Source organism: Epinephelus lanceolatus, chromosome 5 (assembly GCF_041903045.1).
Source record: "Epinephelus lanceolatus isolate andai-2023 chromosome 5, ASM4190304v1, whole genome shotgun sequence".
NCBI lineage: Eukaryota > Metazoa > Chordata > Actinopteri > Perciformes > Serranidae > Epinephelus > Epinephelus lanceolatus.
This window is the reverse complement of record NC_135738.1, coordinates 45,596,197-45,615,612: the sequence shown is the minus strand read 5'-3', so window position 1 is coordinate 45,615,612 and position 19,416 is coordinate 45,596,197. Positions and strand designations below refer to the sequence as shown.

The following is a 19,416-nucleotide window of genomic DNA, read 5'->3' as shown; positions in this document are numbered from 1 at the left end:
GAATTGTAGCTTTCCGACAAGGCCAAGCACTTGTCGGTAGTCCAATGTTTTCACAGCGAAAAAGAATGATAAAGTTACACTAAAATGATGTATAACAGAGCTTTCATACAGCTTTGCACACACATTACTCTTGGATGGATTACTTGCGAATGCAGGCTCGCACAGAAATGCCACGCATATCACATGAAAGTGCAGGACCAGAGCTTTCCAGTGATACCACACACATGCTGTCATCCCATCATGCTATAAATCCAGATTAATTGTCTACAAAATAAAAAACTGATGAATTTCTTTACAACCCATTATACAGATCTTGTTATCAGTCACTTCATATAGTCAGGAATATTGTATCTTACTGCGTCTTAGGCTTGCATGTGTTTCTCCCTGTCTATCCACATTTGTAGTCCGGCTTTCAAGATGCAGATATCTCCATATTGTCCAGTTGACACTCCATCAAACTTTGTATGACAAAACCAGCCACTTCACCTTTGCACACACAGACAACAGTAGCCTAATTATGCATGCATGACAGGGCCGTAGTCACCATATACATTGAGGGGGACATGTGCCCCCCCAGTGCCCAAAATGCCCCCCCAATATATAACTGAAACTGAAAAACAACAACAAACTTTGTTTACTGCAAACAAAGTGGCAAATATTATCTTGGAGGACATCATTGCGCTTGGTTGACTATTTTTCTATGATCTTAGATGTAAATATTTGTTTATTTCAGATAAAACACATTTTTGACTTGTGAATGAGTCAATGGAATTTCTTGCAATAATGAAAAAATACTGGCACTTATGTCTGCCTAGCACAAACCACATGTTTTGGACAGTTGTGAAGTGACAGAATGTCCCAGCATCATGGTTCTTATAATGCCAGAGAGTCTCCCGTCTTCATATATGGCAGAATATGTCATTTTCCAACTTGCTATGGTGAGATACATGTAAAAATGTAAGAATTTCGTAACACAGATTTTTTTTTCATTGGTATAAAAATTAATATAAAATACAGGCACATAGAAGGACATGGAATGATGGCAAATCTGGATAGCCCACATTGTCCTGAAAAAAAAAACAAGATATAGCATGTGTATGTAGCCTTTATAATGACTGTGATATGAGCTTAAAAGTAAAGGCAGTAAAAATACCCCAAAAACACCTAGGGCCCATAGGGTTAAGTCACACATTATCAGATTTTACAAAGACCGGGGATCTTGCAGGTCACTTTTTTCAATACCAAAACTGGATTCCTTCTGAGACTATTTCCCATCCTGCTCCTGGTGGAATATATCACCCCAAACTCCAAACTTAAAGAAATATGACATATCAACAATTCCTCACATATCCACAAAAACACATTACTCTAGAAATACAAGATAAAAGGCGTCATATGTAGACAGTTTTCTTGTCAGTTCTGTCACCGAATAGTCTATAAACATAAAATGCATACAAACTTTATGTTTTGGATTTTGTTGCCTAAACTCACAACCAGCCTCCATTGATAAGCTGCACTTTTTTGGTGAACTGTTTCCAAAATTAAGACTTTTGAGACTTGTTCATGTTTTTGCACCTCCTCGGAGTCCCCTCCTTCTTTACTGTCTACCTAGTTTGCTGCAAAGACTGAAGCTCTTGGTTGTTGACAATGTTCATGTGCTTACATGAGCTTCAGTACTTGCAGGAGCCATGACTAAAATCTTACAATAATAGCCCTCTCCTTTAGCATTTCACCTGTTGCTTACAGTCTGGCACCTTGTTGCTACCTTTTTATAAAGCCAAACCCTCACCTGAGCACTGTGGGGATACACACCCATAAATGTCCCAAGTACAGAAAAAAAAAGAAAATAAAACGAGAATTGCTGCCCCCAGATGTATGCCTCTGTGCACTAGTCAAGTTTCTCTTACCTTGACCTTTGACCACCAAAATCCAGTTCATCCTTAAGTCCAAGTGAATATTTGTGCCAAATTTAAAGAAATTCCCTCATGGTGTTCTTGAGATATCACATTTACAAAAATAAGACAGACAAGGTCACAGTGACCTTGACCTATAACCAACAAAATCTAATCAGTTTATTGTTGAGTCCAAGTGGACATTTGTGCCAAATTTGAAGAAAATCCCTCAATATGCTCTTGAATTATCATGTTAAGGGAAATGAGACAGAACTTTGACCTAGGACCACCAAAACTAATCAGTTCATTGTTGACTGGACATTTGTGCCAAATTTGAAGAAAAGACCTTGAGGCGCTCCTGAGATATCATGTTCACAAGGATGGACAGACAGACGGACAACCCAAAAACATAATGCCTCTGGCAATGGCTATCACTAGCATGGAGGCATAAAAATACAAGCAGTCTCTGCAGAAAAATACACCACCACATACTAAGAGTGGACCAACTGTTGATTTAGAAGTATTATTACTCTGTATGAGTCTATACCTTTTTTTTTCTTGGAAAATCCTTCATAGTTTACCTTTAAGACAGCTTGAACTGAGTTTTATGACCCAACTTACACCAAATGATCAAGGTTATGGAAGCGTGCACCAACTAAGAGAAAAACATTCATGATTTTATTCCAATTTTGTAAATTTGTCTGCAACAGTGAAATTGCTTGAAATATCACTTGGTGTAAGGCCAGCGTGAGTAGAGTAGAGTGGTGTATGATGCTTATGACCACCGAACCTTGTTTCATGTACCAGTTCCATTTGCTGATAAAGACTGTGAGTTGCAGCTGAAAGCTCCAAAAAGTTAGTTAGTGGATCATGATTTATCTTTTTTTTATTTTTTGTACTTTTGGTCAAGCTAAAGAATTCTAGGGCTATTGGCTCCAGAATGAACTTTCATACTCAAAAATACAATTACATCCATGATTTTTTTTAAATGTCATTTTATCTCACAACTTTTAAAGGACATTGTCTGCTATGGACAGCATGTTTTAGGTGATGTATACAAACCTTTGGGGTGTTTATGTGCTGTATATAGTTTATCTCTGTGTACTGGGACATGTCAAAATGTCTCCAGTGAAAAGGTCTATTTGTATGCTGTTTTAAAATAGGATGAAAGGAGCTTGGGTGATTGACAGAAAAATAGAACCCTGAGTATCTCACTGGTGGTAGTGAGTGTAGTCCCAGTACTGTGGCAGGAGTAATGGTGGTAGTAGTAGTAGTAGTAGTAGTAAAGAAGAAGTAGTCATGGAATCAGTTTCTTACCAGTGTTAGTGAGTGTAGTCCCAGTGTACCACCCTGAGCGTCCTCCCCAGGTGGTTTGTCCATTGAGCATCTTGAGTTTGTCAAACATCCCCTCAGCTCCCACTGTTCCCATTTGCTGCTTGTCACTGGCCAGGTTCCTGAGCACTCGATTTATTGATGAAACCTGGTGACAACACAACATGATTACACAAGAGCAGCTATATTGTAGGAAGCCACTGGTGGACAGAAACTATGTAATGGAACCAAACATTGTGAAATGCACTACACCACTGTACTGCTGCTGACACATCACTGACCTACTGTCATCCTTCAGCCGGCCTTGTCATGTCCATTTAAAGAAACACTACAGATGAGTTCTATTAGACCTGTATGGGTAATTTCAAGTCACCAATGAACCTAACCTACATATTTCTGGACTGTGGGAGGAAGCTGCAGAACCCAGAGAACACCCATCCTAACACAGGGACAACATGTAAACTCCACACAAAAGGGCCCCAGCTGGCTGACAGATTGTAACCCAGAACCATCTTGATGGGTTAGGGTTAGGGTTAGGGTTAGTCATTTTTCACAGTTCATTTTACATTAGACTATTAACCAGTAGTGTCTAACAGGAGTTCTGTCTGATTGGTTAATGACTTTTTAAAGCCCAAAGACCCGCTGTACTCCTGCTGTAACAGCGCACAGTAATAAGCACCAGCATTTAGGTTTAAACTGGCAGGACTTGGCTGAAGAACAGAAGGGTCTTACGCTGGGTATATTGTCGTTGGTGCAGACTCCCTCTGCCAGCAGTCGGTCTCTGATCTCCCAGGCGAAAATAGACGGACACTCTCTCTTGTACTGAGCAATCTTTCCTACCACCTCTGGAGTGGCCACCCTGGGTTTACTCCCTCCTATGGCCCGAGGACGGATTGAACCTGTCTCGTAATACCTGCCCAAGATCTTACTTACACAGCCGTTAGACACCTGAACACAAGAAGAGCACATGTCACACATATTATTTATAACTGGGCCAAAACACACTACCATATGCTAAAATTACACACAAACACACACACACACACACACACGCACACCTATGTGTGCATCAAACACTTTGTCAAATCCTCCAAATGTATTTTTTAGAGTAACAGTTAACTGTATTTATGTATGTTAAGCTAAAGCATTGACAGTATGAATGCAACTTCTGTTATAATTGTGCCCAGCGCTCCACGATTCAAGCAGTCCATTCCAGTGGTCCGCTCTAGCACATCTGTCCATCTACCAGCATGTAGAGGCATGTCTCAAAACAACGTGTGCCGGTAGTAGGAGCAGGCTGACGGCTGAGCATGTCGAAATGCTCATCTTCTTAAAAAAGAATCTCCACATCATGCTCGGACTGCAGTAAGGGGAGAATGTGGAGATGGGGGAGTAGCGGTTGATTTAGTTAATTGACTGATTTCTGCTCATGTTTTTTCTAAGACGAGCAAGGTAAGGAGAAGGGACACTGAGGTAGACCAGCAATATTAAGCTTATCAATATACCTTTGCCTCTCTGGTAGGCATAGCGTGCTAAAATAATGAAATTATTAAAATTTGCCATTTTATTATTAGCTAATTATTAGCTAGCTATAGCTAATAACTTTAGCTAGCTAGCTAGCAATTCAGTCGTGGAGACTTGAAGGCATGGCTGCGGTGGCAGAATGACAGCGAACGGCCGAAGAAGCGGAGGGGAAAGCAGGCGTTGTTTCCCCTTTGGGGGTGTGGCTTTCAGATTATGACGCGTGGCGCTCTGTCTCTATACCAAAGTCACACCGCTTTCTTCTTTGTTTCTGTGATGATACAGACGAACAATGTGCAACTGGATGCTGAGCCCCTAACCTCTCACCCTAACCCTATCTATTGTAATGTTTCCCTGTTTTCTGCAAGAACTGTGATTCATATTGATGTGGTTCTTCAACCAGCTCATCATTCCTGTCAGTACAGTATATACTACCACTGTCAGAATGACTGCTGAGAGAATCATGTAAGCATGATGAGTTTACCTGTAGTATTCTGGATATGTCACAGGGTCGAGCTCCACTGTGTGCCAGCTCTACTATCTTCTGCCTTGTAGAATCAGGTAAAGGTCTCCCATTCACAAACACACCTCCCAGCTGGTTTACTCCACTGTGACCTACACAAACACACAAAGTTAAAAAAAAAAACAAAAAAAAAACCAATGATTCAAAAATTGATTTGATTGAAAGCAGGAAAACAGAAAAGTAATGAAAAGAAAACTCAAGCTACGATGAGCTAAAGAGCCACACTTATCAGGCACATACAAGGGAAGCGTCTGTGTGTGTTTTCAGGAAGGGGGTTTGGGGTGGGGGGGTGGGGGGGAATACAGCCAGGAACACAAGTTAGAGGCAACTAAAACAAAAAAGGTATATTAAGCCAGAAACTAAGGTTACGATATTGTAACCTGAGTTTGATTAGCACAGGCTCCACCCTCTACTGAACTCTATGGGTAATACTCTCCTCCAATCACCAGAATAAGAATCAGAAATACTTAATAGATCCCCGGATGGAAATTGCATTCACCCACTGAAATCTGCATAAACATAGCTGGCTATTTAGGGTTGCAATATCATAACCTCTGTTCTATCTCACACAGGCTCCACCCTCTACTGGACTCTTTATATACGATTGGTGGAGCCCGATAAATGAATACTACACGCATCCTGACCAGCTAATGGTCAGTTGCTGCAGCCCACCTACTTCTTTATAACCTAGGCCGCCACAGCAGAGAAATAGGGGGCCGCAGCCAACACAGGTGGAAAGGAACTAAACTGGTCAGTGGGCAAATCGCCGATCACAGAAGAGAAAGGAATGCGGAGACTGAGGGACAGCCCCTATTTACGCTTCACATGTATTTGAATAGGCACGTCCTGATTAGTTGGCTACATTTATGTGAATTTCAGTGGGACAATGAAAGCTTGTGATTAGAGGAGTGTATCACCTGCAGAGTCCAGTAGAGTGTGGAGCCTGTGTGAGATAGAACATATAGTTTGGTCTGTTTCTATGGAAGATCTTTTGGCCTTTACACTACATGCTACTGTAGATTTGAACATTTTAATATGTTATAATCTGGTTTCTAATGACATGAAAAGCATGCTGATACTGCTGATACTTTTTACTTTTTAACCAATTTTATTGGTTATTACAACAATGTTGAGTGATGCTTTGATGCCTTTGGCCCACCCCCTTTGAAAGGACTGAAACTGAATGTTGACAGGCACATTCTAACTCCCAGCTTTCCAAATACTGTCACTTGATCTGTGGCCCTATACCTCAAAATACGATGCTCTAGGTAACCCTAGTGTTAGTTTTGAAAACTCAGGGTGCGTGCGCGCTTGTTACTTGCTCCATGTCTTTTCAAAATAAACTTTATGGTTTGACATAAAATAAGGTTACGTTTGTTATTAATGAATGTAAGGTCTTGTAACATAGATCACTAGCATAGTACGCAACACATACTAGCACACTACGTTGTTATTAAAATAAATTAGTTGACCTTTGATTTCACACAGTAAACAAACTGCAATCTCCCAGGTGAAAGGCCGGTCTTTGTTTGACTCATCCACTTCCCCTCCCATCTACCCTATGCAGACTTTCTCACTCTTTATAAGACGCTGGCTGCTCAGAGCATCAAAAAAATGCTGCCATGCAGTGCATCTCATATCGCCATGAAAGGGTGCCTTAGTGCTGCTGCTTTGTTGGTGGACCTACACGTCTAAATCTGATGCCCTAGGTACCTTCCTGCATCAGTTTTGGACATTCAGGGAGAGCGAGTCAATTTTTTGCTTGTTCCATGCATTGTGTCTTTTCAAAATACATTTCCATTTTCACAGGAAATGTACAGTTTTTGCTCATTAGATGCATAAAGTCTTCTTCAAAATAAACTTACAATGTTGGTGAAAACCTTCATTTTTAGGTTTACTTCCCTTGGTTTAGGCATCTGTGTCTGATCCCAACATCATTGACAAAGTGGTGGTATTTTATGAGTTGGGAATGTGACTTGGTCTCACTCATAGAATACCAACTGGACAGTGACTTCCTGCATCCTTTCATGTTGGTGTGATATGCGGCTGGTAGCCATTATTGTGTAAAGGTGCCCAGCAGTGTCAGGGGGAAGCATGGCAGGACAAAAACGAAACTTAAGAGGGTGAAAGTCCGAGTGGGGTGGGTGGGAGGAATGGTGGATGGGTCCAACAACTACCAACTTTCACAAAAGAGGCTGGTGTTTGCTTCCTGTATGATTGTAAGGCCAAACCCTGTTCTTTTTTCCTAAACCCATTTACGTGTGCGTGCTGGCTAAAAGTAACCACATGCATTTGTTGTTGAAGGAAAAAAGACTGGATGCAAACTGTACATTTCCTGGGAAAACCCAAGTGTATTTTGAAAACACACAATGCATGTAACAGGCAGAAGGTTACATGGCGTTCTTGAATGTCAACAACCAGTGCACCCAGGGTACCATGCACATCATATCTCAGACGTGGAAAGTCCATGACCAAACGTAGATATCTGACAAGGTCAGAATAAAAATGTGAGGAGGAGTGAGAATGTGCTGTGATGCCATAAATTACCTCTCACATTGCTCTGGCTATATTGAGGTCTACAACTTCATCAATAAATTTTATGTTTAACTTGGATGAAAGAATATGATCAACATACAGACAGCTAACAAAATACTGTTCAATACATACTCTATACTATTCTTTTTCAGAAAGGCCACCAAAAATACAGATGTTGTGTTAATTAATTCATCCAAACTAGCCAGTGAATTTCACATGGATATGGACTCAATCAAAAATAAAGTTTTTTTCTGTGATATAAATTCAGTAACATTTTATCTTACCTTCTATAAAAAGGTGTTTTCAAGAAATTATTATGGGATTACAGACCCAAAAATTCACATACTAACAGACGTGAAAAGGACTGAGCTGCCCTGACACCTCTGACACCTGATTTTGTGTGGAGCTTAAAATGCTCTGTCTGCTGATCAACATGTTGCAGGTCTGTCTGACATGTTTCTCTCAGCAGCAGCAGCAGCAGCAGCAGCAGCAGCAGCAGACCACAGTCTGTGCTGTGACACTGTGCAGGTTAAGTAGGGATTTGCACTGAATCAATTGTCTATTGTCTGTTAATGGCTCTGTGGGGGAAAGCATATTGCAGATTTATAAACCTCTCAACAGGACATTAATAAATCATACAACCAGCCAACACACACGCATGCACGCGTGCGCACACACACACACACACACACACACACACACACAAAGGTTAAGCGATGAAGTGGGGCTACTGCAAATCAAAAGATCAAAATGGGTTTCCCTATAGACACTGCGTTCAGTCATCAGGATGACAACAAAAAATATGAATAGCAGCAATATATTCATGTTTTTTCCACAAAAGAATAAGATATAAACAGGGTAGGAAATATGTCGCAAAAATCCCAATTTCATCAAGTAATTTCTGTTCATCACTGAGTCCTAAAAGAATATTATCTGGAGAATTTCACCATTTTTATATAAATATCTGCTTATTCAAACAGTTTTCCAGAGGTGAGTGTCTTTTTCTTTAAACAGAAAATAAAAAGGCACATTGCAGCAATAGAATAGTGAGTGGCTGGCATGCTGACGTTACTGATCCTTCCCAATTTCCTAACAAAAAAATGAGAATGTGCAAATCATTTTAACATGCATGATCTGTGACATGTGTATAGTTAAAAGATATTGTTCATCTCTCACAGACACTGACTGTTGGATCCTTCATGTAGATGATAAGGTTCAAGGCTATCAAATGTTTGTTATTTTGTAGCATGCCTGTAGATATTCTCATTTATCCAGGTCATAGTTATCTCAAGGCAATTGAATGGAACGCAACTGGACTTGTTTTTTTTCAACTGGACTAGTTCTGACAAGTCAGACTAGTTCCAGCCTAGTCAGACAGGCATGAACTGATGAAGCCTCTTGGATAAGGGGTGAAACGTCTTCTAAGACAAAACTAAGTCCAGTTGCGTTCGATTCATTTGCCTTGAGGTTGTATTTTGTATTTATTTTACTGCTGATTTTTAAAGAAAACATGCCTTCAAAACCCCCTTGCTGTATGTTTTGTATAAAAATTGCCAGAGATTACACCATTTATTATGGCCATAAACTGTGAAGACAGAAATTATCATTGGATTTTCAAATTTCCAATGGTATTTGGACACATTGTGTGCGATGAATACTTCCTTCAGAAATAATAACAATACTAATAATAATACTAAGAAAATATTTCATCAAAATCACTTCACTTTAGGTCTCTTTAACATTCGTCCAAAAACAAATTGCTTGCAAAAACTAACCAGCATGCATGACAAGAGTGAATAACTGAGGCAGGATTTTGTCTTCAACTTTTAACTTTCAAACATCAAAGAGTAAGTAAGTAATTTATGGTGCGTGGTGGGTCATGTATTTTCTGCCAGTCACTCAGGGAAACTCAAGGAAAAATATATGTAGCTTTGGGGAAGGTCAAAAAGAAAGCCGACAAGTAAAGAACAGTCCCTAACCACTGTCATACTGGAATTGCTACAAAACATAAAAACGGTGGTGGCTGGATGTTCTTCTTAAGAAAACACATAACACGAAGCAAATGCAATTAAAAAAAAAACTGCAGATAAAAAAAATGCAAGGTAAGAAACACATTCACCATACACCAGAAAACTGGCTTACAACACCACAGAAATTTACTGATGGATGCTAAAAAACAATGGCATTTAGTTAAGCTAATGTCTGAAAAACTATACCTAAAAACTAGAAGAAACATTGTTAGCTCGTTCTTCAACATCAGTAATGAGTGTTTTACTTTTTTGAAGTTGCGTGTCTCGTCTCTGATTCTTTAGTTTTAGTGTCCCAGTAATTCTTTTGTTCTGTACAACTAGAAGCTTTGACCATTGAGACTGTCCTTGCAAGAAAAGTGATAGCATCCTTTTCTCAAATACGATATATATGTGATTAAGGATTTGATTTGAAGTTACTTTATAATAACACGCAGTTATAAGAGAACTAGAATGGATGAACACGGCATCTTTATTGTTAAGAAAATGAAACTTTGCTAACTAAATCAAGCCATTTAAGGAGCATAACAGCATTATTTGTAACCTTGAATGAAAAAAAAGTCTGCGCTCCTGACTCATGCATTTCCAAAAGTGAACCTTCTCTCAGTTGACCTACTGATGAAGATTTTAAGCAGGGTCGAGACATCGCTTTCATCCATAAGGTCAGTGTGAGCGTTCGTAATGGCCAAATGTGTTAGTCTCTCCTGCGTCATGGTGTTGCACAGCCAGGTTTTCAGCCTATGCCAGATGCCAAGGGTACTGTATGTAGTCAGGCAGGCTGCATATCACATTCAAAAGCATAGATCTATGCATTAATGATATGAAAGAGATAAATGTAAGTCAGACAAATTGATGGGGTGCGGGGGGGGGACGTCTATGACATCTATGACTGTATGTCAACAAAGCAAGTAATTTGAAAATGGGAGACAGCTGTTTCCTATTTTTCTGCCAACAGTCAACATGACCATGATTGTTCCTACGCTGGGTGATATGGCTTAAAAATAATATCACAGTATTTTTATCTTAATACACAATAAATATAGTGATATCTTGAATTCTCCTCCAAAGTACTTTAAACCACTAAAATACAAAATTATTAAACATATTACAGTTACAGTCACTACTGTCATAATAACACAAAGTACTGTTATAATAAAGTTAAATAAAATACTGTTATAATAAAGCTAAATGAAGTACTCTTGTAATTAAGTTAAATAAAGTATTATTATAAGTAAATATATCAAAGTGGAACCACGGGTGCCGGGTTGGCCAGGCCAGAAGTGCTGATGTTTTCGCTAGCAGTTAGCAGTTTGCACAAAGTTAAAAAGTTGCTATTGTGCCTTTAAACTTTGAGGATTTATTCACTGTGAGCTGGTAACACACTAACAGCTCTCTAGTCCATATATTAATAGTATCTGAAAGTCACACTGGGGCTACATGGTCGCAAAATGTGACTTAATAGTCACAGTCTGGAACCCTGCAGGTTAGTTATGGAAGGTCTGGCTCTTTTCAAAGATTCGACTCTTTTGGCTCGGCTACCTAAGAAGAGCTGGCTCTTAAGGCTCCGAAACGGCTCCCAAATGGCTCTTCATTTAGTATCATGCGGAGCCTTCTATTTTAGCCTAAGTTAGCAATTATGAATGTTTTGTGTGTTGGTAAGCACTGTCATTCAGTGTTTCCATAAAAGCCTTGTTTTCATGCTTTTTTTTTTTTGTTACAAAAAAAAATACACTGTTATTATTTTTTAACATTTTAATCAAACCTTTAAATTAACAACTGAACACAGAACCACAGCAAACAAATCAGATGCTGCTTCGTTTTTTGGTTTTTGCTAATTTCTAATTTTTGCACTTTTTCCTGGCGTGTTTGCGTTTAAATCTGTCTCCCCCATCTCTCTGTTGCTCTGTGTGTACCTGGCCTGTACCACTACAGTCGTTGTCTTTGGAGCGGCTGCCCCCCTTCCTTCTTTCACATAATGGTATGATCCTAGACTGTCCTCGCATGTGATTGGCCGCCTGGTGTGCCCATCAAAATAAAGTGCCACCCCTGCGTGCATGGCTTCTCAGCAGATCTGAGCAGGAAGATTTGGCTCGCCCCAACAGGAGTTGGCTCTTCTCGTTCGTACAAATAATCTGCTCTTAGAGCCAGCTCATTCGTGAACGACGACATAAATACTGCAGGTACAAAAAGACATGCTTACTCTGCTAAGGCTAACATTAATTTCATTAAAAATAAACTGTTACCACGGCGCCATTAAACTTGAAGATTAAGGGCTCTAGTTTCGCAGACCGGGCGAGGCGGGGGCGCAGTGCACCTGCGCTTCGCCAACTGGGTGTGGCCAGGCGAATTTTGTAAGTTTGGCACACCGTGCGGGCTGGCGCAGCTACTCGTCTGTCCCACCTCCCCCCCCCCACCTGCGCAAGTCAGAAAGAGGGAGGAGAGAAGGCGTGGAGTGGGTTTTACACACATCACACCAATCAAATGAGCCCCTTTCCTCGCCCTTAAATGCGCCGCGGGAAGGCATAATGAGAGTTTACTCAATTCGCCATGGCAGAAGAGAGCAGCAGCGTCAGACGGCCAAACTTCTCCCAGGAGGAAACTGATGTTTTGGTCCGGGAGGTCTGCTCGCAGTGTCCGAATATACGGAACTGCAAGCAGACCTCCACGGGCTGATGATGCAAAGGTAGCCTGGGAGGAGGTCACCACAATTGTAAATCAATGTTGCATTTCTCTCCTGCGCGCTCTCTCTCTTTCTCTCTCGCAGTCTCACTCTGTGTCTTTTCTTTTGACTTTTCTAAGATGACAGATGCTGAATATATACTCCCTATCTGATGCTGTGGCTGTTTGTGGTTGGCTGAGAGGGATGTGAACTCATTAGTTTGCAGCTGTGTTAATCAAATCAGGTTGGGTTTCCATTACGCGTGCCAAACGTGCCAAACGGTGCCAATCCCCTTTGATCTGACATCAGATGTGACGGGACAGTCGATATAGAGATACATTTATGTGCTGATTGCAGATAGTTGCATTGAATAGTGGTTTTGTGGCTATTTATTGCATCGTTAATGTGCCTGATATTCTGGAAACCTGCCTGTGAGGTTTTGGTGACGTATGCGCACTGTCCGCCGGTCAGCCAAACTTCGGCTTACACCGGCTGCGCTCCCCCTGCGCTGACAGTAGACGTAGCTTTTAGCGCACCTTCGGCGAAGCCTTTTGGCACGAAACTGTCACTGCGCCAAGCTGGATCTGTCGACACCTCCCCCTGCTGCACCACCACACCCACCTCAGCACACCTCAGTCTGCCAAACTACCAAACTCAGTGTGCCTCGGGTTGCGCTGCTCGAAACTAGCTCTGCGTGGGGTTCGCCACCCTGCGCCACCCTGCGCCACCCTGCGCTGCGCCGGGAAACTAGAGCCCTTAGTCATTGTTTGCTAGAAACACACCAACAGCTTTCCAGTCTATTTATTAATTATATTTGTAAGTTGCAGTGGTTCTCCATGGTTGCAAAATGTGGCTAAATGCTAGCAGCCTGTAGTGCTGCCGACAGGCCCATGCTTTGCCTGCTCACATACTGCTGCTCAGGAGAAAATGACCTGCATGGGCAGAGGAGTGTGTGTGAGTCTTATCGTGTTTGTGAGTCTTTCTTTATGTGTGTGAGTCTTTCTTTATGTGTGTGTGTGTGAGACAGAGAGGCATAGGAGAGAGCAGTAGAACCATAACATTGAAGCGAGTCTCATGCCGGTGGCTCCAAAAAAAGACATGACTATTTATACTTGGTGTTTGCCATAAATTATCATCTTAGATATTGCACGTGGAGTCTATCAAATACATCACCTACCCCTAACTGTTTCTAACAGTCATGCAAATAATTTTTGTTGCGGCTATTTGCAACGACACCGACAAAGAAAGGGTGTTGGTCCGAAAATTTTCATGTGTTGGCACACAACATATTTTGTTACAGGCTGTGTGTGTTGTCAAATTGCTGAATGTCAACATCAACAATGGCTGTATAATAGCATTAAAATGGAGCTAAAGGTAATCTGTTTTATTCATTTAGATCCATACATAGGGCAGAGGCCCTCACCCCCAGTCCCACCCCTCCTCTTATTTAGAAATAGATGGATAACCCTAATCACAGAGGGTTTACCTTCCAACACACCTCACACTGTCATGGCTTTGAACTTCTCTCCTGGTTAATTAAATTATAAGGAGAGTCATGGCCCCCTGTAGAAGCTGCTGTTGACTCTGAGTGTGATGGTGGATTATTTCACCCTCCAACTCTCCCTTGTGCTGCCTCACATCATGTTCACTTTGTGTTCCGGGGTCGATCGCTTCGCTGAAGAAATGTTAATCACAGTGTCATTTCCCAGAGGAACACACCCAGGCTTTCCTCTGCTGACACACAATTAATAGACAGACATATGGAGTCAATTTGGCTGTGGTCCCTGTGTGACACACACACACACACACACACACACACACACACACACACACACACACAGTAGGTGGGCCCCTGGGTGCAGCTCAGCAGCTTTCACTTTCACACTGAACCTGACTTCAATTAACTTTCACTTTTAACCATGAACTGTAATTTTCAGTGAGTTCTCCAAATTAGAATTAAAATATGTTGTTTGTCCATAAACAGCACTGTCTGTGCCTTCAAAAACTGCTACAAATTACTGTTGAAAAATTAACCTGTTTCATGATGTGACACTATGGTCACAGTTAACCCAATCACCAGTAAAAATGTTTGCTTTACACGTTTCTGCAAACCACAGATCAGTTACATTTGTGTGTTATTAAATAGTGGATATGTTGAAACTTTACACTTCTTAACTGTTTCAACAATGCTGCAGTTAGCATGTGTTTAGGTTCAGAGACAAAAACCACTTAGTTTTGCTTAGGAAGAGATCATGTTTGGGCCTAAAAAACAATTTAATCACAGCAGGACACAGAAATGTTTCTGTAAAAAACAACTGCCTTCTCAGAGCACTATCTCCAGTGGATAAACAGCAACGGGTCACTAAAAAACAACCCAATTTTGGTGCCTGAAATGCACTTGCTAAAAAACAAGCTTTTTTTTGGTTTGGTTTTGGGTTTGTGGGTTGTTGTTTTTTTCTTTCTTTTTTTGGTGTCCAAACAGTGGTCTACAGTGTCCTGCGGACTGGCAGGTGTTAACTAAGTAACATGCCATCCACCATCCCCTCCACCTTCAGATGACAAAGACAGCTCATACACTACCTCACTTTAGCCCTCTATGATACCCATTATGACGACAGTTGGTAAAAATAAATTAATAAAAATAAAAAATGTTTGTAATGTTTGTTTTTTGTCACAAAATAGACAAAATATAAATATGTGCTAATTTGCTTTTAGTAACATGTTGTACATGTGTTATAATAGACATAAATCAATAATTAGCTTGTTCAGAAGAATAAACAATAAAATAATATATGAAATTGTAAAATAATAATATGTACAAATTAATTCTGAAATAAATTCTGGGCCAATATTGATACCAATGTTTAAAATAACAATTTGGCCAATAGCCCATACCAACATTTTTATATTGGTGTTTCTTTTTCTTTTACTACATAAATGAACACTTTTAAAGTCATTCAGTCCTTCATTACACTACCTTTGAATAAGCACAAATTCAATGATACACATTTATGAAACAACCTTTAACATAACCTCCTTTTACCTGAAAAACATCTTTGAAAAATAAGCAAAACGCATTTTTACTTTATATGATACAACATAATACCCTCTCTAATATCTTTTTTATAGTGCTGTGAAAACATCAACACATCTCTCCTTCAAACAGCTGGATTTAAGTTTCTCACCAAAAGCTACATTTTACAAGATTACATTGAACACATCATGAAAACGTTAGAATTTACATTTGCCCAATACTAATTTTTACTGAACAGAATTTGAACGCTTCACAGTGTAAATCAATGCAATCTCCGTGAGCTGTTGGTTGCGGCCACCTGCTCCCTATAAGTAATGATAATGGCAGGAACCCAGAACAAAAGGCCTCTCTATTATTTAGTAGGCTTTGCTATGTAGTTATGTTTTCATGGCCTTATGTAATATTTCAAAAATAATAGTGGCAATAGTATTAGTAATAAATAGTAAAAGATAAATATTTTGAGTTGTGGTGCCACCTATTGATGATGGTGCCCTCAGCATTCGCCTATATTGCCCATGCCATGGGCTGGTACTGTTTAGGGTACTTTTGGGTATGTTATCTAAAGCAACACCAGAAATTAAAAAAAGAGGGTTGTTGTTTGTTCAATTAAATGTATACAGTACTTGTGAAAAATATTCAGAAACCTTTGAGTTTTAACTCCATGTCATTTAATATTGAAAAACATTAAAAATGAATTTTTTCAAAAGTTGGTTTGTCTCAACGTTCCCCTCAGACAACAGCCTACCACTGTGGAACAGCCCAGAGGAATGCATTAGTTAAAGAGCATAAACATATTCCAGCAAACTTTACATCAACAATTTATCAGACTAAACTATCATAACCCTCTTCAAAACAAGATGGTGAGTTATATTTCAGTGTTTGATTATTGGTTTTACATGTTTAACCTGTTTTCGGTGTACTGCTGCAAATGTCCTGCTGCAAATGTTGCCCCTATTTGTTGTGTTGCTGCTGGGTTGATAGCAGCGTGTTGTCTTCCAAACAACTAAATTCGTATTCGTCCTCATTAACATCAACTAGTAGCGCTAATTTTACCCTTGTCTTCTTTGAAGAGCCCTAGAACAATTTTGTAATTCTGTAAATGGAAAAAAATGTGTGTAAAATATAGGCATACAGTCTGCTCTGCAGAGAGGACTCACAAAGTACACTGTTACATGAGACTATACAGTGCCAAAGCCTGAACTGTATTTCCACTAACATTATTAAATGTATCCAGGTAAATTTGTTGAGATAAAAAGAAAATAATGATGACTGTGATGTATTTGAACAATATATAAACCTAAACACACAGTACTAATAACTGTCATGGTGGAATTCATAAACGTATGGTGTTGCTTAAGGTAACATTTGCATTTTAACAATTTTCTATGACTTAATTATCAAATAAAGTACATTAAACAATCAAAAATTAAACCTTGCTTATTTATTATTGTGAATCCATTATTTCCAGATTGTAAAATGGCAGAAAAAGATTATTTCAGACCCTTTTTGTGGAGAGAGATGATGGAGCTGAACCATGCAAGGAAGGCCCCAAAAAAGGGACTCAACATTGTCAGAGAGTCATGTGACAATATAAACAGTACTACTGGTTTCCATGGGGCCCTGGCTCTTTTTTAAGGTATTGCAACATAACTGAGGATGTATCGTGCGTGTATAAACTACCCAAAATAGGTATGTTACACAGATGCAGCACAGTACCATTGAGGATTAGAAACACTGATATGATATCTATAAAATGTATCGTATTCATGATTGCAGATATGTGCAATGCCATCATTTTGTTCTGGTGACTGGACTGTTAGGATTTGGTTGGGCACAACAATGACTTGGTTAGGTTTAGGAAACATTGTGGTTTGGGTAAATATGATTACTTTATTAAGGGTTAGCAGAGCTTTGTCATCATGGTTACAATTATTAACACCTGGTTAAAGTTAGGGAACAATTGTGGTCATGCTTAAATATAACCAAAACTCCCATTGTAAATTCTGATGTTTTGTTGACCAATCCATCCACCCCAAATTTTTTGCTACACAGATTTTGTTGCTGTATAATAGCATATAATAACTTCCTCCTTTGCTTCCATCAGAATAACTTGGCTCACTAATAAACTTTGTCATTTGGGAACTAGCTTAAATGAGTGTTGCTGTCATTCCTCTTGAGAGGACAGCCTTGTTATTATACTTTTGTTGGGATTCACAAGACCACAGATGATTTATCATTTGGTAAAATCTAGACTGGACATTTAAAGGCTTCCTTTTCTGCATGGTCTTTATTCTTCAAACAAAGACAGCTATTTGACACCCATCTCCAGGATGTCTCACCTCACACCTCAGCGAGACACAAGTCTCACAACTTGATTGGACAGTACTTTTACAGTGACATGTGACTCTGTGATGTCACAGGCATCTGTAGACGGTTTGCTCCCTTCAGACAGTCTCTCTCTTACAGCCCACACCTCTCTTTCTGGCTGGGCCTGGACCAGCCCAGATGCTCAGACCCTTGCTCCTTGCCCTGAACCATCAAAGGTGGGGCAATTCCTCACAGACTCTCTAACCTGAACCAGAAAGTTAGGGGTGCAAGCACAAAGTTTGCAACTAGCTTTCCAGCAACAAGGAGAAGTAAGTGAATTAGCACCCAGCGTCAAACTGTGTAAAGACCTCGAGCGACCAGCTTCCTCAGAGTTCCACCTTTGGAACAAAGGACAAACCAAGATTGCATCTGGAACCACAGCTCTTTTCGGCCTTCTTCCGCTGGCTAACAAAGCAGCACACCACCAAGTGACTCTTTCTTTAATCCATTCAAGGATCGGTAACGTAACAACTGGGCATAGCTTATCACAGCTTTACAGGCTAAGCAAGACTGTTTAACTTGTTGTATGTGATTTAATGCTGTCATTGAGTTATTGTTGTGATTGTTTGCAGTTAGGTCATTGATTGGTTGGCTTCGCCAAAGCTAAGTGTTTAGTTTGCTAATGCTGATCACAAACAGATTCTTGCACACAACTAAACAATCTCTGCACTAATCCAGACCGTTTGTAACACAAATCACATTCACATAGACTCAATAACAAATAGGCTTTAAACAGAGCTACACCCAAACAGGCATCTCAAAGTTCCAGCTTCTTTTCCTTTGTCTTTGTCATGATCACATGGTCAGACAAACACAGTTCTCTGTTGTCAGCCATTTTGTTTTGTAGGCCAAACGGCTCTTTGATCACCACACCTACCTTTGTCTTTCTCTCTCGCGCGCGCACGCGCACACACACACACACACACACACACACACACACACACACACACACACACACACACCAAGCTTGTATATAGTTAGTTAGAATGTGTGTGTTTGATTTTGTTTTGCTTATTTTGTGAATAAATATAATTCTTTGGAATCATACCTGCTGTCTGTTTAATGTTGCACAAGAGTGAATGAATAGTCAACCTCTGCTGTGTCAAGAACTCCGAAATCCTTCAGGCTTTACTGTTAATTTTGGTTATTGTCATTAATTTAATTATTAATCAAAACTCCAAATTAATAGTTTAGCATATTTTATGAGACTGATATCTCTGGCTATCATTTTCCCTTTACGGGAATGGTGCCCCACGAGGTGATTTAATGTTAATTAAATCACATTATTTAACAATTATTAATTATTAATAATAATTATTAATTATTTCAGATAGCCAATTAACATACATACAGACCAACATAATTGGTGCCTCCGTGTGATGCCCTAAAATATGTTGACCACAACATATTTGGTGCCCCTTGGTGAGGCCTAATATATTGATCACTACACTTTTATAAGCTATATTTCTTATTTTTTCACATCCTACAATATGTATGTCATTCTATGTCTAGTCTAAATCATACAT

The 19,416-nt window shown here is 39.8% G+C and overlaps 1 protein-coding gene across 1 annotated transcript in view; it reads right to left on the bottom strand.

Moving 5' to 3' along the window:
- Positions 1-19,416, bottom strand: part of LOC117261900 (paired box protein Pax-6-like) — a 51,929-nt gene that overhangs the window by 18,446 nt on the left and 14,067 nt on the right. Inside the window, exons 3-5 of the mRNA XM_033634467.2 lie at positions 5,230-5,360; positions 3,957-4,172; positions 3,210-3,372 (exon numbers count right to left, since the gene is read on the bottom strand). Of these exons, the coding sequence (XP_033490358.1) occupies positions 3,210-3,372; positions 3,957-4,172; positions 5,230-5,360 (510 nt within the window). The remainder of the gene's footprint in view (positions 1-3,209; positions 3,373-3,956; positions 4,173-5,229; positions 5,361-19,416) is intronic.